Genomic DNA, 15,460 nt, shown 5'->3' on the forward strand with positions numbered 1-15,460 from the left:
GCACTGTGCATTTCTATGAAAAGCATCATAATGCCAAGAAAAGTGATGCCCCTACTTATTACAATAACACTACACATCTCTATTTTTGGTTAATAACATCTAAATGGCCACCACACCCATTTTGTTTCATTTTAGCTCTTGTTTGTGGCTAAATGTCGGGTGTGGCTGTCAGGTATAATTTATGACCACACCTGAAACACAGTTCTAGTACAGAAATATTTCCACAGGTAACCATAGCAACAGCATGTATGTTTCAAGTTGCATTATTCATTTCCTGATGAAACTAACCACGTATTAAACTGATACCAAACATTAAAAACGTTAAATATAAGCATGCCAATAAGTTCAGAATTGTTCCAACATAGAAAATAATAGACATCCCTTTTAACTGTGGCATTCTTAGCCTCATTGCAAACCAGAGTTAGTTTATTTTCTTAACATACTGGGACATCTAATCAAGTGCTATAGAGAGCCACAGTCCTGATGCCACGTCTGGGCTAGCTTCTTTTCCACTTGCTCTCTCTACTTCCCAATGGCTTCTGTAGCTTGATGGAACCTTGCATTTATTTATAAATTGGATAAATTAGTATTTACGCCACATGCAATAAAATATCCTCTCCAGACATATTTCAAGATAAAATACTCTACTTTGAAAATTCCTTTGTATTGAATATATTTTTTTCAGAAAAAGGTTCAATTACCTTGTTAAAATCCCTATAATGACATCTACTCCTTCTCCTTCATTAAAAATTCCGGAGTCTATGAATTTGCAAATATTTTTCATTTTAATAGTTGAACTGCTGGACACAAGATGTCTCCTACTTCACTGTGAAGTCTGTCCTCAGTATATGACCACTGGAAACTTCAAGTTTCTACATCACACTTGTGCAAATTGAATATTGGACCAGGATTGGCTCTAAACTGCTTGTGATGTCACAAATCATGCTCGTAAGTATATGCATTAAATTCAGATTTTAGATGAGCTCAGAGAAACTTTCCAGCAGATGAATGTGAAAACGGCCTTCTAGTGTCCAACTGTAGTAACAATAAGCAAAACACATTTTTGAGTGGAAGGGAACAACATTAAAAGGTGAACAAAGTTAAACAACATTTTAACAAAGAACAATTTACATATCCATGATACCCATCACTGCTCCACTCCTTTTAACTTTTTACATCTATGCTGTCTATAAAAACAACAATGCTGTTCTGCTCCTCCTAATGTTACAGCTAAACCTGGACTAGCCACAGCTACTCAACTGTCAAGCTGGGTTCACTTTTGCTCTGTATCGCTTAATTGTCAGGATTTCACTTTTACACTGAAAACCTAACCATGCTGAGTCCATACAGTCCACACATACAGACGGGGGACAAATTAAAGGAAGAACTGGTCTGAATGCTTGACCCCTACAGTGAGGGGATCTGGTGGCTCTGTTATGCTTTGGGGTGCATTTTGCTGGCATGATTTGGGTCCACGTGTCCACTTAGAGGGAAGAGTCACTGCAAATCAATACAAAGTTATTCTGAGTCATCATCTTTATCCTATGATGAAACATTTCTATCCTGATGGGAGTGGTCTCTTCCAGGATGACAATGTCCCAATTCACGAGGGGTCACTGAATGGTTTGATGAGTATGAAAATGATATGAATCATAAGCTATGGCCTTCACAGTCACCAGATCTCAACCCAGTTGAACACCTGTGGGAGATTTTGGAGTGACGCGTTAGACAGTGCTCTCCACCACCATCATCAAAACACTTTATATGGTATGGCCAATCATTTGGAAGCAGAAACAACAAAAACACTCCAGGTCAGGCCTGGTTATTACATGGATGGGAGACCGCCTGGGAATACCAGGTGCTGTATGTTTTTTCACTTCACTTCACACGCTGCTAACTCTTTGCTGTGTGTTCAGTCCCTAGGGCTGGAACATTTTACATTTTTTGAACTTGACTGGCTGTGACTTTGGAGCCCTAAGTTATTTTTGCAGTGTTATGTTTAGCACGCAAACAGGCGCTGTTTAGCATTCCCTATACGCAAATTGGGAGTGACCATTGAGTCACTGTTCAGTGACAGATCTGTAACATGCACATAACAATTAATATATTCTGCATATTGTCATTGACACTGACGTTCTCTCCCTCCTCCTCTTCTACAGACATTCCTATGAAAACACAAACTCTTCTTATTTAAATTGAACAATGACACATGATTACACAATATCACAAGATCAGCCTGACAAACGATTCAGTCTCTGTCAACAGCGGTCGAAAATGATCTTGGATGTTCTGAAATTTCTGTTAAACAGTTCTATTAGTCAATCACAATGTCAAGGAATGAATAAGTCTCCATTCTGACCTTTTGTTGTACGTTACAGTATCACCAAGTGAATTACATAATTTCCCCCCTTAAAAGATGACTTCCCTAATATAATAAGGCCTTCATCGGCTCATTTCATTTTCCTGCAATTTATTTCTTACATAACTTTAGTGCATGAAAGCAATTGATCCCCTTATGGAAAAACAACCTGATTTTTGCTATGAAGAATTGCACATAATTCCCTGGACAGTTGGATGGAAACATACAATATCTTAAAAGATTTTCTGCTTTTGCCAATCGCATGTATTTAACTTTCCAGATCAGTGTAGTTTGACATTATATCAAACCAGCTGTCAAGTTCATTGTTGGGGACAAAACTGAGCTGATGACTTTCAACTGATAACTTTGCCATTTGTTTTGATTTTCTTTACAGTGAAGCTTACAGCCTGTTAGTCCTGTTAGTCTTGTATTCAGTCCAGGCTCTTTGATAAATTTGCTTATTTCCACGAACTGAAAGTGAAAATTTAACATCAAAAACAAAAAAAGTTCCTTTTAAAGCGTATTCAGCGTCATATTCGTTTTTTTTCCCAGCGCAAATTTCATTTTGTAATTTTCCCATGTGAATATACAACATACTATGTCTGGTATGCAAGTTTTGGAGTCTCACATGCTTATTCGCGTCTTTTAATTGTGCTTAAATAGTAATTATCATTTTTCCTACAGGCCTTGAAGCTGTCATCTGACGCATGGGAAGTAGGTATGTGTGCGTGCGCGCGGGTGCGCGCGTGTGCAGGCTGATTGTAGTCTACTGTATGTTGAAGCATTCATAAATCTCTATCCAGCCAATGGGGAGGCTCATGTTAATCCCAGCTCGGTAAAAACCCGGTGTGAGTCCAGAGGCGGCTCTAATCTGAAGACAGAGTCAGTGGAGACACAGTGAGCGAGACATAAGGGGACTGGAAGTGTCTGTTTTGGAGATGCCCGGCACTCTTTTAAACTTTTCCATCACTTTATTGCATTTTGGAGGTTTTTAAAAGTTGCCCAGAAGCGGAGACAGAGAGAGAAACGCAGCTGTGCTGTCTGTTTAATCCATTTGATCCACAGTTATCCTCTCATCACCGGCTCTTCAGGGGGAATTGCGCTGCGCTGCTGTTCACATTATCCAGCCTGCACACCCTGTGGACATCTCGTTGAGTCCGGTCGTCATGTCCTCCGGTGATGCCTCGGATCTGAGTCGGCGGGTCAGCGTGCTTTCTTGGGATCAGGTGCGGCGTTTGGACTCCATCCTGGGAGAGAGCGTCCCGATCCACGGCCGAGGAAACTTCCCCACGCTGTCCGTGCAGCCCCGACAGATCGTTCAGGTGAGACCACCGTCTATCCATCAGTCTTATAATTTCCTCTAATGTAATGTTTCGGGAGCGCACATGGCATTAATGTTAGAGAAATTAAAGTACTTCATTATCTCCACTTGGTGGTGAACAGAAATTTTGGAAGAAATGTAACTTTCATGTGTTTTAGTTAGAGTGGCGGACTGTATACAATATTAAATCTATCCCAAAATGTATGTTAACATCATACATCTAACTTTCCTACAGGAGATGCAGTTGTAATAGAATATGTATCTTATTCAGATAAGAAAACGGTGTGTAAATCACAAGTGTGCCATGGAAATTAGAGAAGTAAGTAAATTGTAAGTTAGAAGAAGGAAAATAATAGTCTTAAGCACATTAAAGTTGCTCCAGGTCTCCCCCCTCCACACACACACAAACACACACACACACTGGAGACACGCTGACAGTCCAGGCACATATTTTCATTTTAACAAGCCATGAAAGAGCAAAGAGTGTAAGTAAGATGTGTTTAGATTATATTCAACATGTTTCAAAATTAGGTGACATTGAGGACTTGTAATTCTTGTGGAGTGATGTATCTTTTGCTGGATGAGTCATTTCTAGAAAATTAACTAGTGAAATACTTTATAATCTGGAATTATATCATATCAAGTCATATGACATGTCATTAAGAGAGACTTTTCAGTGGATGTCAAAATGTCAAAAAGTAAACGGAACTCACTTGTTGCTCTAACAACGTGGATAAAAATAACTTCAGAGCAGCCTGAACCCTACAATATAACCCTTGCCTCTCTCAGCTTTGTGTGTTAACACATGAAAGGAGACTGCTACTGCTTTTTTCAAAGCACATTTGTGCGGTGCAGTGGTAAAGATTTGTGGCAGAGCTGATTACACTCAAAAAGACATTTGATCACTCATAGTCTTAACACAGACACAAGACTGGGGATGATCTAACACCATGACTGTAGTTTTCCACTAGCTCACTAATGCTTCTGCTCCTTAAGTCATTTTTTTCACAGCTCTTGTGAAAATGAGGGCAAGATAATGACTGAGCTAGTGAATATTTACTAGGAATGAAACATATAGGGGCTGTAATTTTCCTGGACATTATTTAAATGTATTTGCCTGTAATCCAGGTTCATATTTCACTTGTGTGATTCATATTTTCTGTGATGATCCTGTGGGGAGGAAAGACCCTCACACACACACACACACACACACACACACACACACGCACACGCACGCACACACACACACACACACACAAACCATTTAAAGAGCCTCTATAATCAAGGAGGCCCCAGCCATCTGTACTGAACATCTCCACTAATGTCTTCCCTTCATTCCACAATCCTGTAGACATCAGGGACCCCAAACTGTTTTCTTTCCATGAACCAGAGTCCTTTTTAAGGGAATTTTTAAAGACTGGCTTCTGGAAATTTAGCCCACTACATACCCAATATCTGATGAGAGGCACCAAAGTCTTCTCTGTGTCTCCATTATCTGTCCTGACACATGCTAACACATCAGCATATTGGATTTTAAGGCATTGTAGGGGACTAGCTTTACCCAAAAGTATCAAGATAAACATTTTAGAAATCTAGAGTTGGTTTTGACATATGGTGTGAGGATTCTTAGTTTAAGAAAATAAGATTTTTGTTGGTGAACTCAAATTAGCAGTGCAAAAACTTGCTAACGTGTTACGAAAACAAAAAAATGCTACATTTGAAATCTGTCGGAGAGAGTTTTTTATGTATTCATATATATGAACTGACAATTAAAACTCAGGCAGTAAAAGATTTCTATTCTAACAATTTCTATTTTTTTACTTTTTAAGTTAATGCTAGTTGCCTAGGCTTTAAATAATCTCCCTATCAAGGTAGGTAGTTCTGTCTATCTAACGATAACTTATACTGAAGGGTAACAACTAGTGTTTTTCAATGTCATAGCACTTTTACAAAAAAAGAACATATACCTTACATCACTGCTGACATTTTCTCAAAGCAAGCTGAACTGAACTTCGCTAGCATTGCGCACTAAGTACACTGCACAGTGATAACATTATTTTGACTAAAACAAGAGCAGTCACCATATGCAAGTTGATTTTCATACCATATGGACATGAATGGAAACCCGTGGCTGCCTTGAAGGAAGGAAAAACACATTCAGACATCTAAACCACCATGATATATTTTGGAAAACGGTTGCCAGTAATGTGAGGTATTCGTGATTCGTGGTAAATGGGCTAAAACATGCGAAACCATCAGTCTGCTTTTTTAATGTTGGTTATTTTTAGCATATGAGCCAGACAGAGCTGTCTACCTGAGACAGAAAGAGATGATTTCGTCATATACTGGGTAAGGTGACCAATGGATCACACTCCCCAGTAGCCAGAGGGGCCCCTCTTAGTGGTGGGTTTGTCTGAGGGCCACATTTAAATAACATCTGTTTGTGGTCTGGTTGTGGGTGAGCCATGGGAGCAGTGACGGAAAACTCTTAATGTTAGTGACACCCCTGTACTCTCCATTTCACTTAATGTCCATAGTCGTCAACCCAGAGTCAGAATATTTGGGGACTACACATGTTCACTCAGCCGGCCCTATATACATACCTGGTAGCATTATTCCACGTGATGATAAACACAGATATTTGATGCATGTGTCATAGTTTACATAATTTGTCGAGTGGTTTCGTGTGTGGGGGTGGAGGTATGGAGGCCAGTGTGTTTTTTTTGGCCACCAGAAGGGTCGTCTCTTATTCCAGCTCTGCAAGCTACAGTATCATATTTAAACAAAATTGTTGTGTCTACAGTACATGGTGGAGATAAGTTCCTTCCCTTTTTTCCTGCTCAGTGGTGTGTTTCACCATTGTGTGTTTTTTTTTTTTTTTTAACTGGAAATAGTGCTCCACTTTCACGGATGGTAGTGAGTGGCCTGGATTTGGAGCAGAATGTGAGGAGTGGATTAGTGCCTGTAATAACACTGGGCTTGTGGGTCAGGCTTGACAACGTATCACTGTGGTAAGTGAAGACCAGTCGCCTGACTCTACTGCGGCCCTTGCCAGACTGTAAACCAAGTCTTCACTAGGCTATTGTTGAGATTGGGCAACATGAATACACCACATGCTACCAATCTCCCTTGAGGAGGTAACCTGGGAATGTTCAGTTTAGACTGTTCGATAATGATTTTTATCTGGCAGTTTGTTTTCAATTCATAATTTTGCACATCTTTGTGTTTCTCAGAGATCAAACAGTGTGGACAGCAATGATGGTATTTCATTAGCTGGATTTTCCATTGGTGAGGTTGGAGTTTCTGTGGGTGGTGCTCTTTATCTTTTGGCTAAGCCCAAATAGCTAATGCTACTTACACATAACTTCTAAACAGAAACATGCATCAATTTCTGTGTGCCCAGGGCAGTAGCTACCATTAAGGAGACAGAGGTCACCTTTTTGGTATTCTAGGATTTTGAGGATTTTAGCAGTCTGGAGGGAGGTAACATTCTACAATCAACAAAAAAGTAATAAATAGAACAGTATTCCCTTCCTCCCCAAAACGTTTTTAGTCTCGGCAGTATGGATGAGGCTTTGAAACAGCATTTAGAATTACTTGTTGAAAAAAAAAGAAAAATCCAAATAATAATAATAATAATTTTTAAAAATCTAAAGGGGGTTGTACATTGTGGGGACTTGGGCTCATGACCGTAGTATTTCAAAAATTGATTTAAAAGTATAGAGATAGAGTATAGATTTAAAAGATCCTACAAAAATGATTTTTATAGGATAAAACCTAATTGACATTATCAAACAAACAACAAATCAAAAAGTTTTTCAGAATAACTTCACTAAAAAATTGCTATAATAAGAAGTCCATTTGATGAATTAGGATACGGTTTCAATGCTGAATTCAACACTGTACTCTTGCATGTAATGAATAAGACACATTTGAGTCAGCTCACTCATGGGTTCATATTGGCCCTTGAGCTGGTTGCAGGAGCCCTGACCAAGATTGGGAATAGCTTGATTTCACAATTAAATCACAAGACACTATCACAGTTAGAGGATATATAAGGATGGCTATTCTTACCACAGTATTCACTCTCACCAGTTTTATCTTACATAGCTAGCTCAAAAATTAAACACCACTGAAATCTCCCCAAATGGGTTCCTTGGATAAAATCCTATCAAACTGGTTTTAAGTTAAAAGTTTTAAGGGTCTGAGACATTAAAAACGTCTGTGAAATCAGGAAGCAGATGAACAAATCCCTCACTGAAAACATCCATCTCATAGCAGAGCAACAGCATCATATTTCACCCTGTGACTCACTCTGGTCCAAGCATACAGGTGAATTGACCACCCGTACATAGGAAATTCAAGGAAACCTTTCAAATCAAAGGAAAAACCATCATCATCCCCCGCTGCCTGCCAAGCTACTGTACGACTGACTGGCTGGGTTAGTTTTGGAGTGAATGCGAAGGTCAGGGACTCGTAACTCCTTATTCGCTGTCGCCATTTCCTTGGCAGAAGGATAATCTGACTCACTGCCCAGAGCTCTCATTGGCGTCCAGGGGACTATGGGCTGGTAAATGGCTGGTCATTTCAAACTGCCATAATAAAAAACACATTCAGGCCGCAGCTTAAATGAAATACTCAAGGAAACTATTGAGACTGGAGAGACTGTTATGTGTCGCCAAGGCGTTGTCAACACCAGACAGTCTGGTGTGTTTGCGGCTCTTTTTACAAGCATTTTTTTTTGCTCCAACGTCGACGGAAGTGTCTCCCCTCGCTCAGCTCACCAGGTGCTGGTGCGTCATTTGGGAAATGTACTAGCTTGCTTTATGAGTGCTGAAGAACAGGGATGGTGGGGGTGGTGGAGCTTTGCTTCCTCAAATGTTCCTTTTGGGACCCCCAGACAGGCAGATTATGGCATGCTGTTAACTCGGACCAACTGTTTAAGTGTGAGGTCAGAGCAAATACTGCTGTGGGTTTCCCTTGCTGGATAGTTAAAGAAAATTCCATTTCTCTGAAGTGTTGTCTAGTTCCCTGTGAAACCCTGCACAGTTTCACTCAACAAAGCAGATGACCTTTTCTTACTGGGTTTTGGAGTTACATGGTTCCTTTGCTAAGCTTGGTTAAATATGGCTGAATAAATTACTTAGTGTTAATATTCTTGATGCAATTTTATCTTTTTGACCAGGGCTTAGGTGAAAGAAAATCAGCAGAAAAAGTTTGACTGTGGGAGAACTTGTTCTCTACATAGGTCTATTCATAAAAGTTTGCATTCAAACATGTTGCTTATGTATCACAACCTTTAGTTTTAAAAATTGGTTCACCATTTTGGGAAATAAAAACTTATTTACTATCTTTCCAAGAGTGAGATAAGAAGATTGACACTAATTCCATGTCTGTGTTAAGTACAAGGCTGGAATCAGGATGTGGTTAGCCTAGCTTAGCACAAAGACTGGAAGCAGCCCAAAGTGAAAAATTACCTTTACCAACAACTCTGAAGCTATTTTGTTTCCACATTGTATCTTTGTTTAATCTGTACAAAGAAAAAGGAAAAAGTCATGTGCTGTTACTTTGTCTTGACAAACAAGTTCTAGTACTTCTGTACAGCATCACCAGCTAACATGCTGGTAGACAGACACAGTCGTCATTTGGACTTTGTACAGGCACATTCCAGCACATAACTAACCCTACATCTTCAAATTTTTACACATTTCTGTTTGTGTGATGATTAAACAATAAGATATGTGTAAATGTTTCTAGGTGTATTTTTTCACTTTGGAGACCAAGCTAGCTGTTTTCCCCTGCTTCCAGTTTTTAAGATAATCTATGTTAAACACGTCCCACCTCCAGAGCTGTACTACACAGACATGAAATTGGCCCTCTTGTTGCACTCTTGGAAAGAAAGGGAATTACTCCTTTATTTAACATCAAGGATCTTTACCAGACATGCAATGGAAACACTTTACCAGTATGGGTTGTTACAAAAATGAGGTACCTGAAGAGTTTAGATGAAGACAAAGGAAGGGAACAGTAATTGCAACATAAAAATACCTTGCTTGTCTTACTTCCTTTAATCCTGTTTTCCACTTTAGTCACTACCTTAGCTGAAGTGACAACTAAATATACAAGAAGAATAACCTCTGATTAAAAAATATCATCAACTGCATGTGCTAATCACAAATTAGCAGGTATATCCTTTGTAACTATCAAGAAGCACTGCACCACTAAAAATGGATTTACTGGATTCAGTTTACACCTTGAATTATCAAATCTTGGGCTCTAAAATAAATTCTGATAGGATTACCTGGCTGGATAGATGTCAGTCTACTGACTGATAGCTGGTAGGTTATGAGCAAAACCCCTGGGCTCAATTAGAGTTGTCTAGCAGACAGCTGTGTTTTGGATTTCTTCAGTATTGGCCTTGTTTGGCCATTTTTCTCCCCTTAGTGTCATTTGAGTGATGCAACAGACAGGAAGCATAAACATCTCAGTTGTCTGTAGCTCAACAGTTTTCCCAAGCATCACTGTGGTGTAGCATGGTGTGTGTTCCAATAACCAGATAAATCTTTTCCTTGCCAAAGAGTGTTTATATGACAGCAAAGGATCACATTTTCTCAATATGGTTATAGGCTACAAGTTTAAAAGTTCACAGCTGAGCTGTTATTTTTTTCTCTTTTTAGTTAAGAGACTCTTACAGCAGACAAGCCCTGACTTGTCACTCTCCACAGCTTATCTCTGTTGTGCTGAAGTTGCTCCCATTTCATATATGAAGAGATAGGTCTGCTAAATCAGCTATTCAACTCATTACTGGTGTACTGTACAGTATGTACATTAGGGCATTATCATCCCCCAGGCGACAGGATCAGTTATGGTTAATGATACCAGCCACTGAGTGGAGGATCACAGCCTTTAAGCAGCCGCTTTTCTGACAAAATGTCCTTAAGCAAAAATACTGAAACCCTACCTGCTTCAGTAATTTGCCTCTGCCTTCAAGTGGCTTTCCCAGACAGACTCTGCATATAGCTTCTGCATTCACCTGCCATAAAATAGTTTTAAAAATGCTCAAATCCTGCAGACTGTTTGCTATAGTCAGGTGTCTTATATTTAACATTCTACTTAAAAGTTCAAGCAGTAAAACAATGTGTGGAAAGGCATATTTCATTAACTTGTTTTACCACATGGCTTTATAATTCATACTAAACTTATAAAGTCCAATTGTTTTTTTTTTTAGACTTTTTGTTTGGAATTAATTTACTCTTTCCTTTTTTCTGACATCAATTCAGATATCTAGGCACAAAGTATATTAGACTAAACCACCACCAAAAAAATAGGAATTTGTTCATGCCTCATTATGCTTTCTGTTTTCATTACTATTAAATTTCCCTCAAGCTTTATTATGTCCCGTGCTTGAAGTGGAAAAAAATAAGTGCCAGTACTCCCCCTATTCACATGTTGGCGTGTGTATCGGCTGGTACCAGCAAATCATTAAATCATTTTAAAATTCATAAATGTAATATAGCCTATCCTGCTTTTCATGGCAAGGGGTTTGGAAGCTATGCTTTGATCAATGCTAGCCTTGTTGTTAGCCACTTTAAGGGTAGTGGTGCTAGCAGTAACATTAGCTTGATTATCTGTTCCATCATCATTGCGATTGTGTTGAAAGGACAAGCAAGACGAGAAGTAAGATGTAAGAGGAGCAGAAGGTGCAATTGAACTTTTCTTACTCTCTTGCTCCTTGTGTTTTAATGTTTCCTGTGTCAGGCTCTTCTGATTGTTAACTTTTTGTGGATACCGATCACTCAGGTTTTCTTCCATGTCTCTGTATCTTTTAGGTGGTCAGGGCTCGACTGGAGGAGCGGGGCGTGGTGGTGCGTGATGTCAAGCTAAATGGCTCGGCAGCCAGCCATGTGCTTCACCAGGACAATGGCCTTGGCTACAAAGACCTGGACTTGATCTTCGGCCTGAGTCTGACTGACGACAAAACGTTCCGGCTGGTGAAAGACGTGGTGCTTGACTGCCTGGTGGACTTCTTGCCTGAAGGGGTGTGCAGGGAGCGAATTACAGCCCTCGCCCTGAAGGAGGCGTACGTCCAGAAACTGGTGAAAGTTTGCAATGAGACGGACCGTTGGAGCCTCATCTCGCTGTCCAACAACACCGGCAAGAACGTGGAACTGAAGTTTGTGGACTCCCTGCGGAGGCAGTTTGAGTTCAGTGTTGACTCCTTCCAGATCACTCTGGACTCGTTGCTGCTCTTCGACCGCTGCTCGGAGACGGCCATGTCTGAAACCTTCCACCCCACAGTGCAGGGGGAGAGCATGTATGGAGACTTTGAGGAAGCTTTGGGTCACCTTCGCTCCAGGACTATCGCCACCCGCAGCCCAGAAGAGATCCGGGGCGGCGGGCTGCTCAAGTACTGCCACCTGCTGGTGCGAGGCTTCAGGCCATCCTCGGAGGCTCAGATAAAACAGATGCAGCGCTACATGTGCTCGCGCTTCTTCATCGACTTCCCCGACATAAACGAGCAGCATAGGAAACTGGGGGCGTATCTGCAGAACCACTTTGCGGGCATGGAGCACAAGCGCTACGATTACCTGGTGACGTTGAGGCGGGTGGTGGATGAGAGCACTGTGTGTCTGATGGGCCACGAGCGCAGACAGACGCTGGCACTTATTTCCGCACTGGCGCTGCGAGTAATGGCCGAACAGAATGCTATCCCTGCTCTGTCCAACATCACCTGCTACTACCAGCCCGCTCCCTATGTCAGAGACGTCAACTTCAGCAACTACTATGTGGCACAAGTTCAGTCACCAGTGCCTACATGCAGTAACTCTTATCAGACATGGCTGCCTTGCAGCTGAGCAATGACTTGTAGGATGTCTGGAGAGCTTTACGGTTTATCTTTACATTGTTGTAAGCTGAGCATTTCATTTGAGTGCTGGGTTCCTCTGTAGCAATGTGGCTTTTTTGGTTTGAGGCCCAACGTGAACAAAAAGGAATAATGTATCTTTTTTTTGCCAAATCTTATATCAAAACAATTCCACTAAGTTATATTGATTAATACTGCTGTAAAAAAAAAAAAAATCTCATTCGAGCCATTATAATTATACCCTTTTTTCTGTTGTCACTTCATAACCAATGTGGACATGTATGGAAAAATATGAAGGGTTGATATGTGACGGAGGAACTTTGTTAGTTCTGTTTCTTGTCTGATGGAGGCTTGTATTGGGTCTGAAATGTAAATACTTGGTAAGAAACCAGAAAGCTGTTTTTTTGTTCTGTCTGTGGTTTCGACTGACCTGCCTAGGAGGGAAAAGGACCAAAGAAGTACTTTCTTGTGTAGCATGACAAAGACTGTATGTGGTTCCAAGTGCCTGAAACTGACCAATGTCTTTATAGTAGTTGCTATGTCAGAATTGTTTTTGAATCTTTTTCATCCAGGTTACTGTACATTTCTATATCCAAGGTCAGGGTATTTGTTTTTAAAATCATTAAAACATGTCAAAATGGAATGATGTGGCACATTGGTCTTTCTTTACGTTCTGTACCAAGTTCATAGACGTAAGACAAGGACAAACTGTTTTAATATGCTCCAGTTGACTCAAATTAGTCTGAGGATTGCATTCTCTGTATCTCACTGTCTCAGTTTCTGTGCCTCTAAAGATCTCTCTCCGTCTATCTTTCCTTATCTTTCTTGATCACACACAAACTCCTCAGTGTGTTGTCTGTGTTCCATCAGCCAGACACTGACTGGCCTGACACAAACACTCACTTGTTCAAGCCCTGTGCATTTTTTTCCCTGAGAAACGGATTCCCCTGAGCTCAAGCCCATACATTAGCCATTTCCTTCCACTTGTGCATCCAACAAGGGGTTTCCTTGGCCTCATTCAGAAAGGGGAGATTGCTGCTGCTTGTCTTGGATGAGTTGCGCTCTGAGAAGGCAGCTGAGGACCAGGTGGTGAAATGGGACTGCTGGCTTTTCAGCAAATGTAATGATGCATTCCAGCACTTTTCTTCCTGGATGATCAAAACAGTTCAGTATTTCATCCTCACTTAGACCAGCATTTCTCCTGCTATGTCATTTTATCCTAATTACTTTTGCATGGGGGACGACTTCTTGAGATTTAGTAGAGCATGAAATGGCATCTAGCTGGGACACACCTGCTTACTATTGCTTCTGATGGAGACAGAAAGCACTATGCTGTAAAGCAGTGCTGCAACACTTGAGTGAAGCGCTCACTAATTTCTCTATAAAAGTTCATTTGGAAGGAAAGCGACTGTCAGAATGATTAAGGGGGCGAGATATAAATGCGACAAGGGAAATTTTCCTCCATGGGCTAGCTGTCAGACTTGTCTCCAAACTGCTACAGAAACACTCTAGGAAACATAGGGCAGCCCTGGGGAGTTCCATTGGCATAAACACACAATGAAGTCACATCTGAGACGGCGCTTGTCTTATCTTTAACAAACCAGTGATTTCTACGCCTGGTGGCCAGACCTCAAGAGTCATCCAGAGAACTGTTAGGAGCATCTTTAGAAATGTGTAATATTAATTAACAAATTACAGCAAGTTGTAAATGTACTGAAAGCTTAGTTGAAATCCCCACAATTAATCTGAATAAAACCATCTTTGAAATTTTTATCACACTAGCAGCAAGGCTCCAGGGATGGCAATGCCTGTCTGTCCACCATCCATGTCAGTCAGTCCAACACTTTGGTTCAGCCTGAAATATCTCAACTGTTGAATGGATTGCCATAAAAGTTTGTAGAGACTTTAATACTATCCAGAGGATGAATCCTAATTCCTTGATATTTCGTCTAATGCCACCAGCATATCAAGTTTTAGCTGTGAAATATCTCAACATCTGGATGGATTGGCACAAAAATTTGGTACAGATATTCATGGTTTGTAGACAATTAATCCAAATGACTTTGCTGATTCCGACTTTTCTTCTTGTGCCACCATGAGGTTGACATTTGTGGTTTTGCGTGAAATCTCCCTTAGATGGATTTTCGTGGAATTTGGTACAGACATTCATGTTCCTCTGAGGATTAATTATTAGAATTTTGGTGATCCCTTTTCTACGTAGTGCCATCATCACATCAAAATTTAAATGTGTCCAATATTTTGATTTATGAGAAAATACTTTCAAGCTAACTACATTCCATTTGTGTTTAGTGCTACTTTGCAAATGTTAGCATGCTAACATGCCAAACTTAACATAACCTGCTAAATTTCTGTATTTTGGCATTGTCATTGTGACCATGTTAGCATGTCTACATTTGCAATCAGCTAGCATGGCTGTAGACTGTTTAATATAACATTACAAAAAGGTAATTTATGGTGTAAAAATTCAGATGCTTTGGAGGTTATGGTTGCACAATGAAAATCCAAATCTTAATGTAGGCTATGCCAAGGAGGTTTTCCTGCCCCAACAGTTTCTCCATGAGCAGTTGAAGGTTTTAAAGTCATGCTCCTTAGATTTAAGGCAGGTAGCCACACTTGTGTTTTTCCTGGACAAATACCACAGATAAATCTGACACTGCGGTAAGCACTGTGGTTCATACTGTTCCACAGTGCTTACCAGCTCACACCCCGTCTTCTCCAGTCTACGTGGGTGGGCCCTTCTGGGTTCAACCCCCACCACAGACATTGGAGCTGAAAAGGTCCTGTTATCATTTTGTCACTCCTTTCTGTGCCAGTCTGCTGTGAAGAGTAATCTCTGTATAACGATTAGAGTTTGCATGTTGTGCAGGGATAAGGTAGGTTTGCATGTCTGCTGATT

General features: G+C 40.5%; 1 protein-coding gene across 2 annotated transcripts; it reads left to right on the forward strand.

Moving 5' to 3' along the window:
* Nucleotides 1-3,064: 3,064 nt before the first annotated feature.
* On the forward strand, nt 3,065-13,186 carry tent5bb (terminal nucleotidyltransferase 5Bb). 2 transcript variants are annotated; one of them, XM_042435675.1, is made up of 3 exons: nt 3,065-3,256; nt 3,425-3,681; nt 11,510-13,186. In XM_042435675.1, exons 2-3 carry the CDS (start codon nt 3,526-3,528, stop codon nt 12,533-12,535), a joined length of 1,182 nt encoding a protein of 393 aa, XP_042291609.1. In that variant the 5' UTR covers nt 3,065-3,256; nt 3,425-3,525; the 3' UTR covers nt 12,536-13,186. The 2 variants fall into 2 exon arrangements, with proteins under 2 accessions (XP_042291609.1, XP_042291610.1); XM_042435676.1 differs by having other exon boundaries at nt 3,451-3,681.
* The last annotated feature ends 2,274 nt before the right edge of the window (nt 13,187-15,460 follow it).

The sequence above is a fragment of the Thunnus maccoyii genome, chromosome 15, assembly GCF_910596095.1.
Source record: "Thunnus maccoyii chromosome 15, fThuMac1.1, whole genome shotgun sequence".
Taxonomy (NCBI): domain Eukaryota; kingdom Metazoa; phylum Chordata; class Actinopteri; order Scombriformes; family Scombridae; genus Thunnus; species Thunnus maccoyii.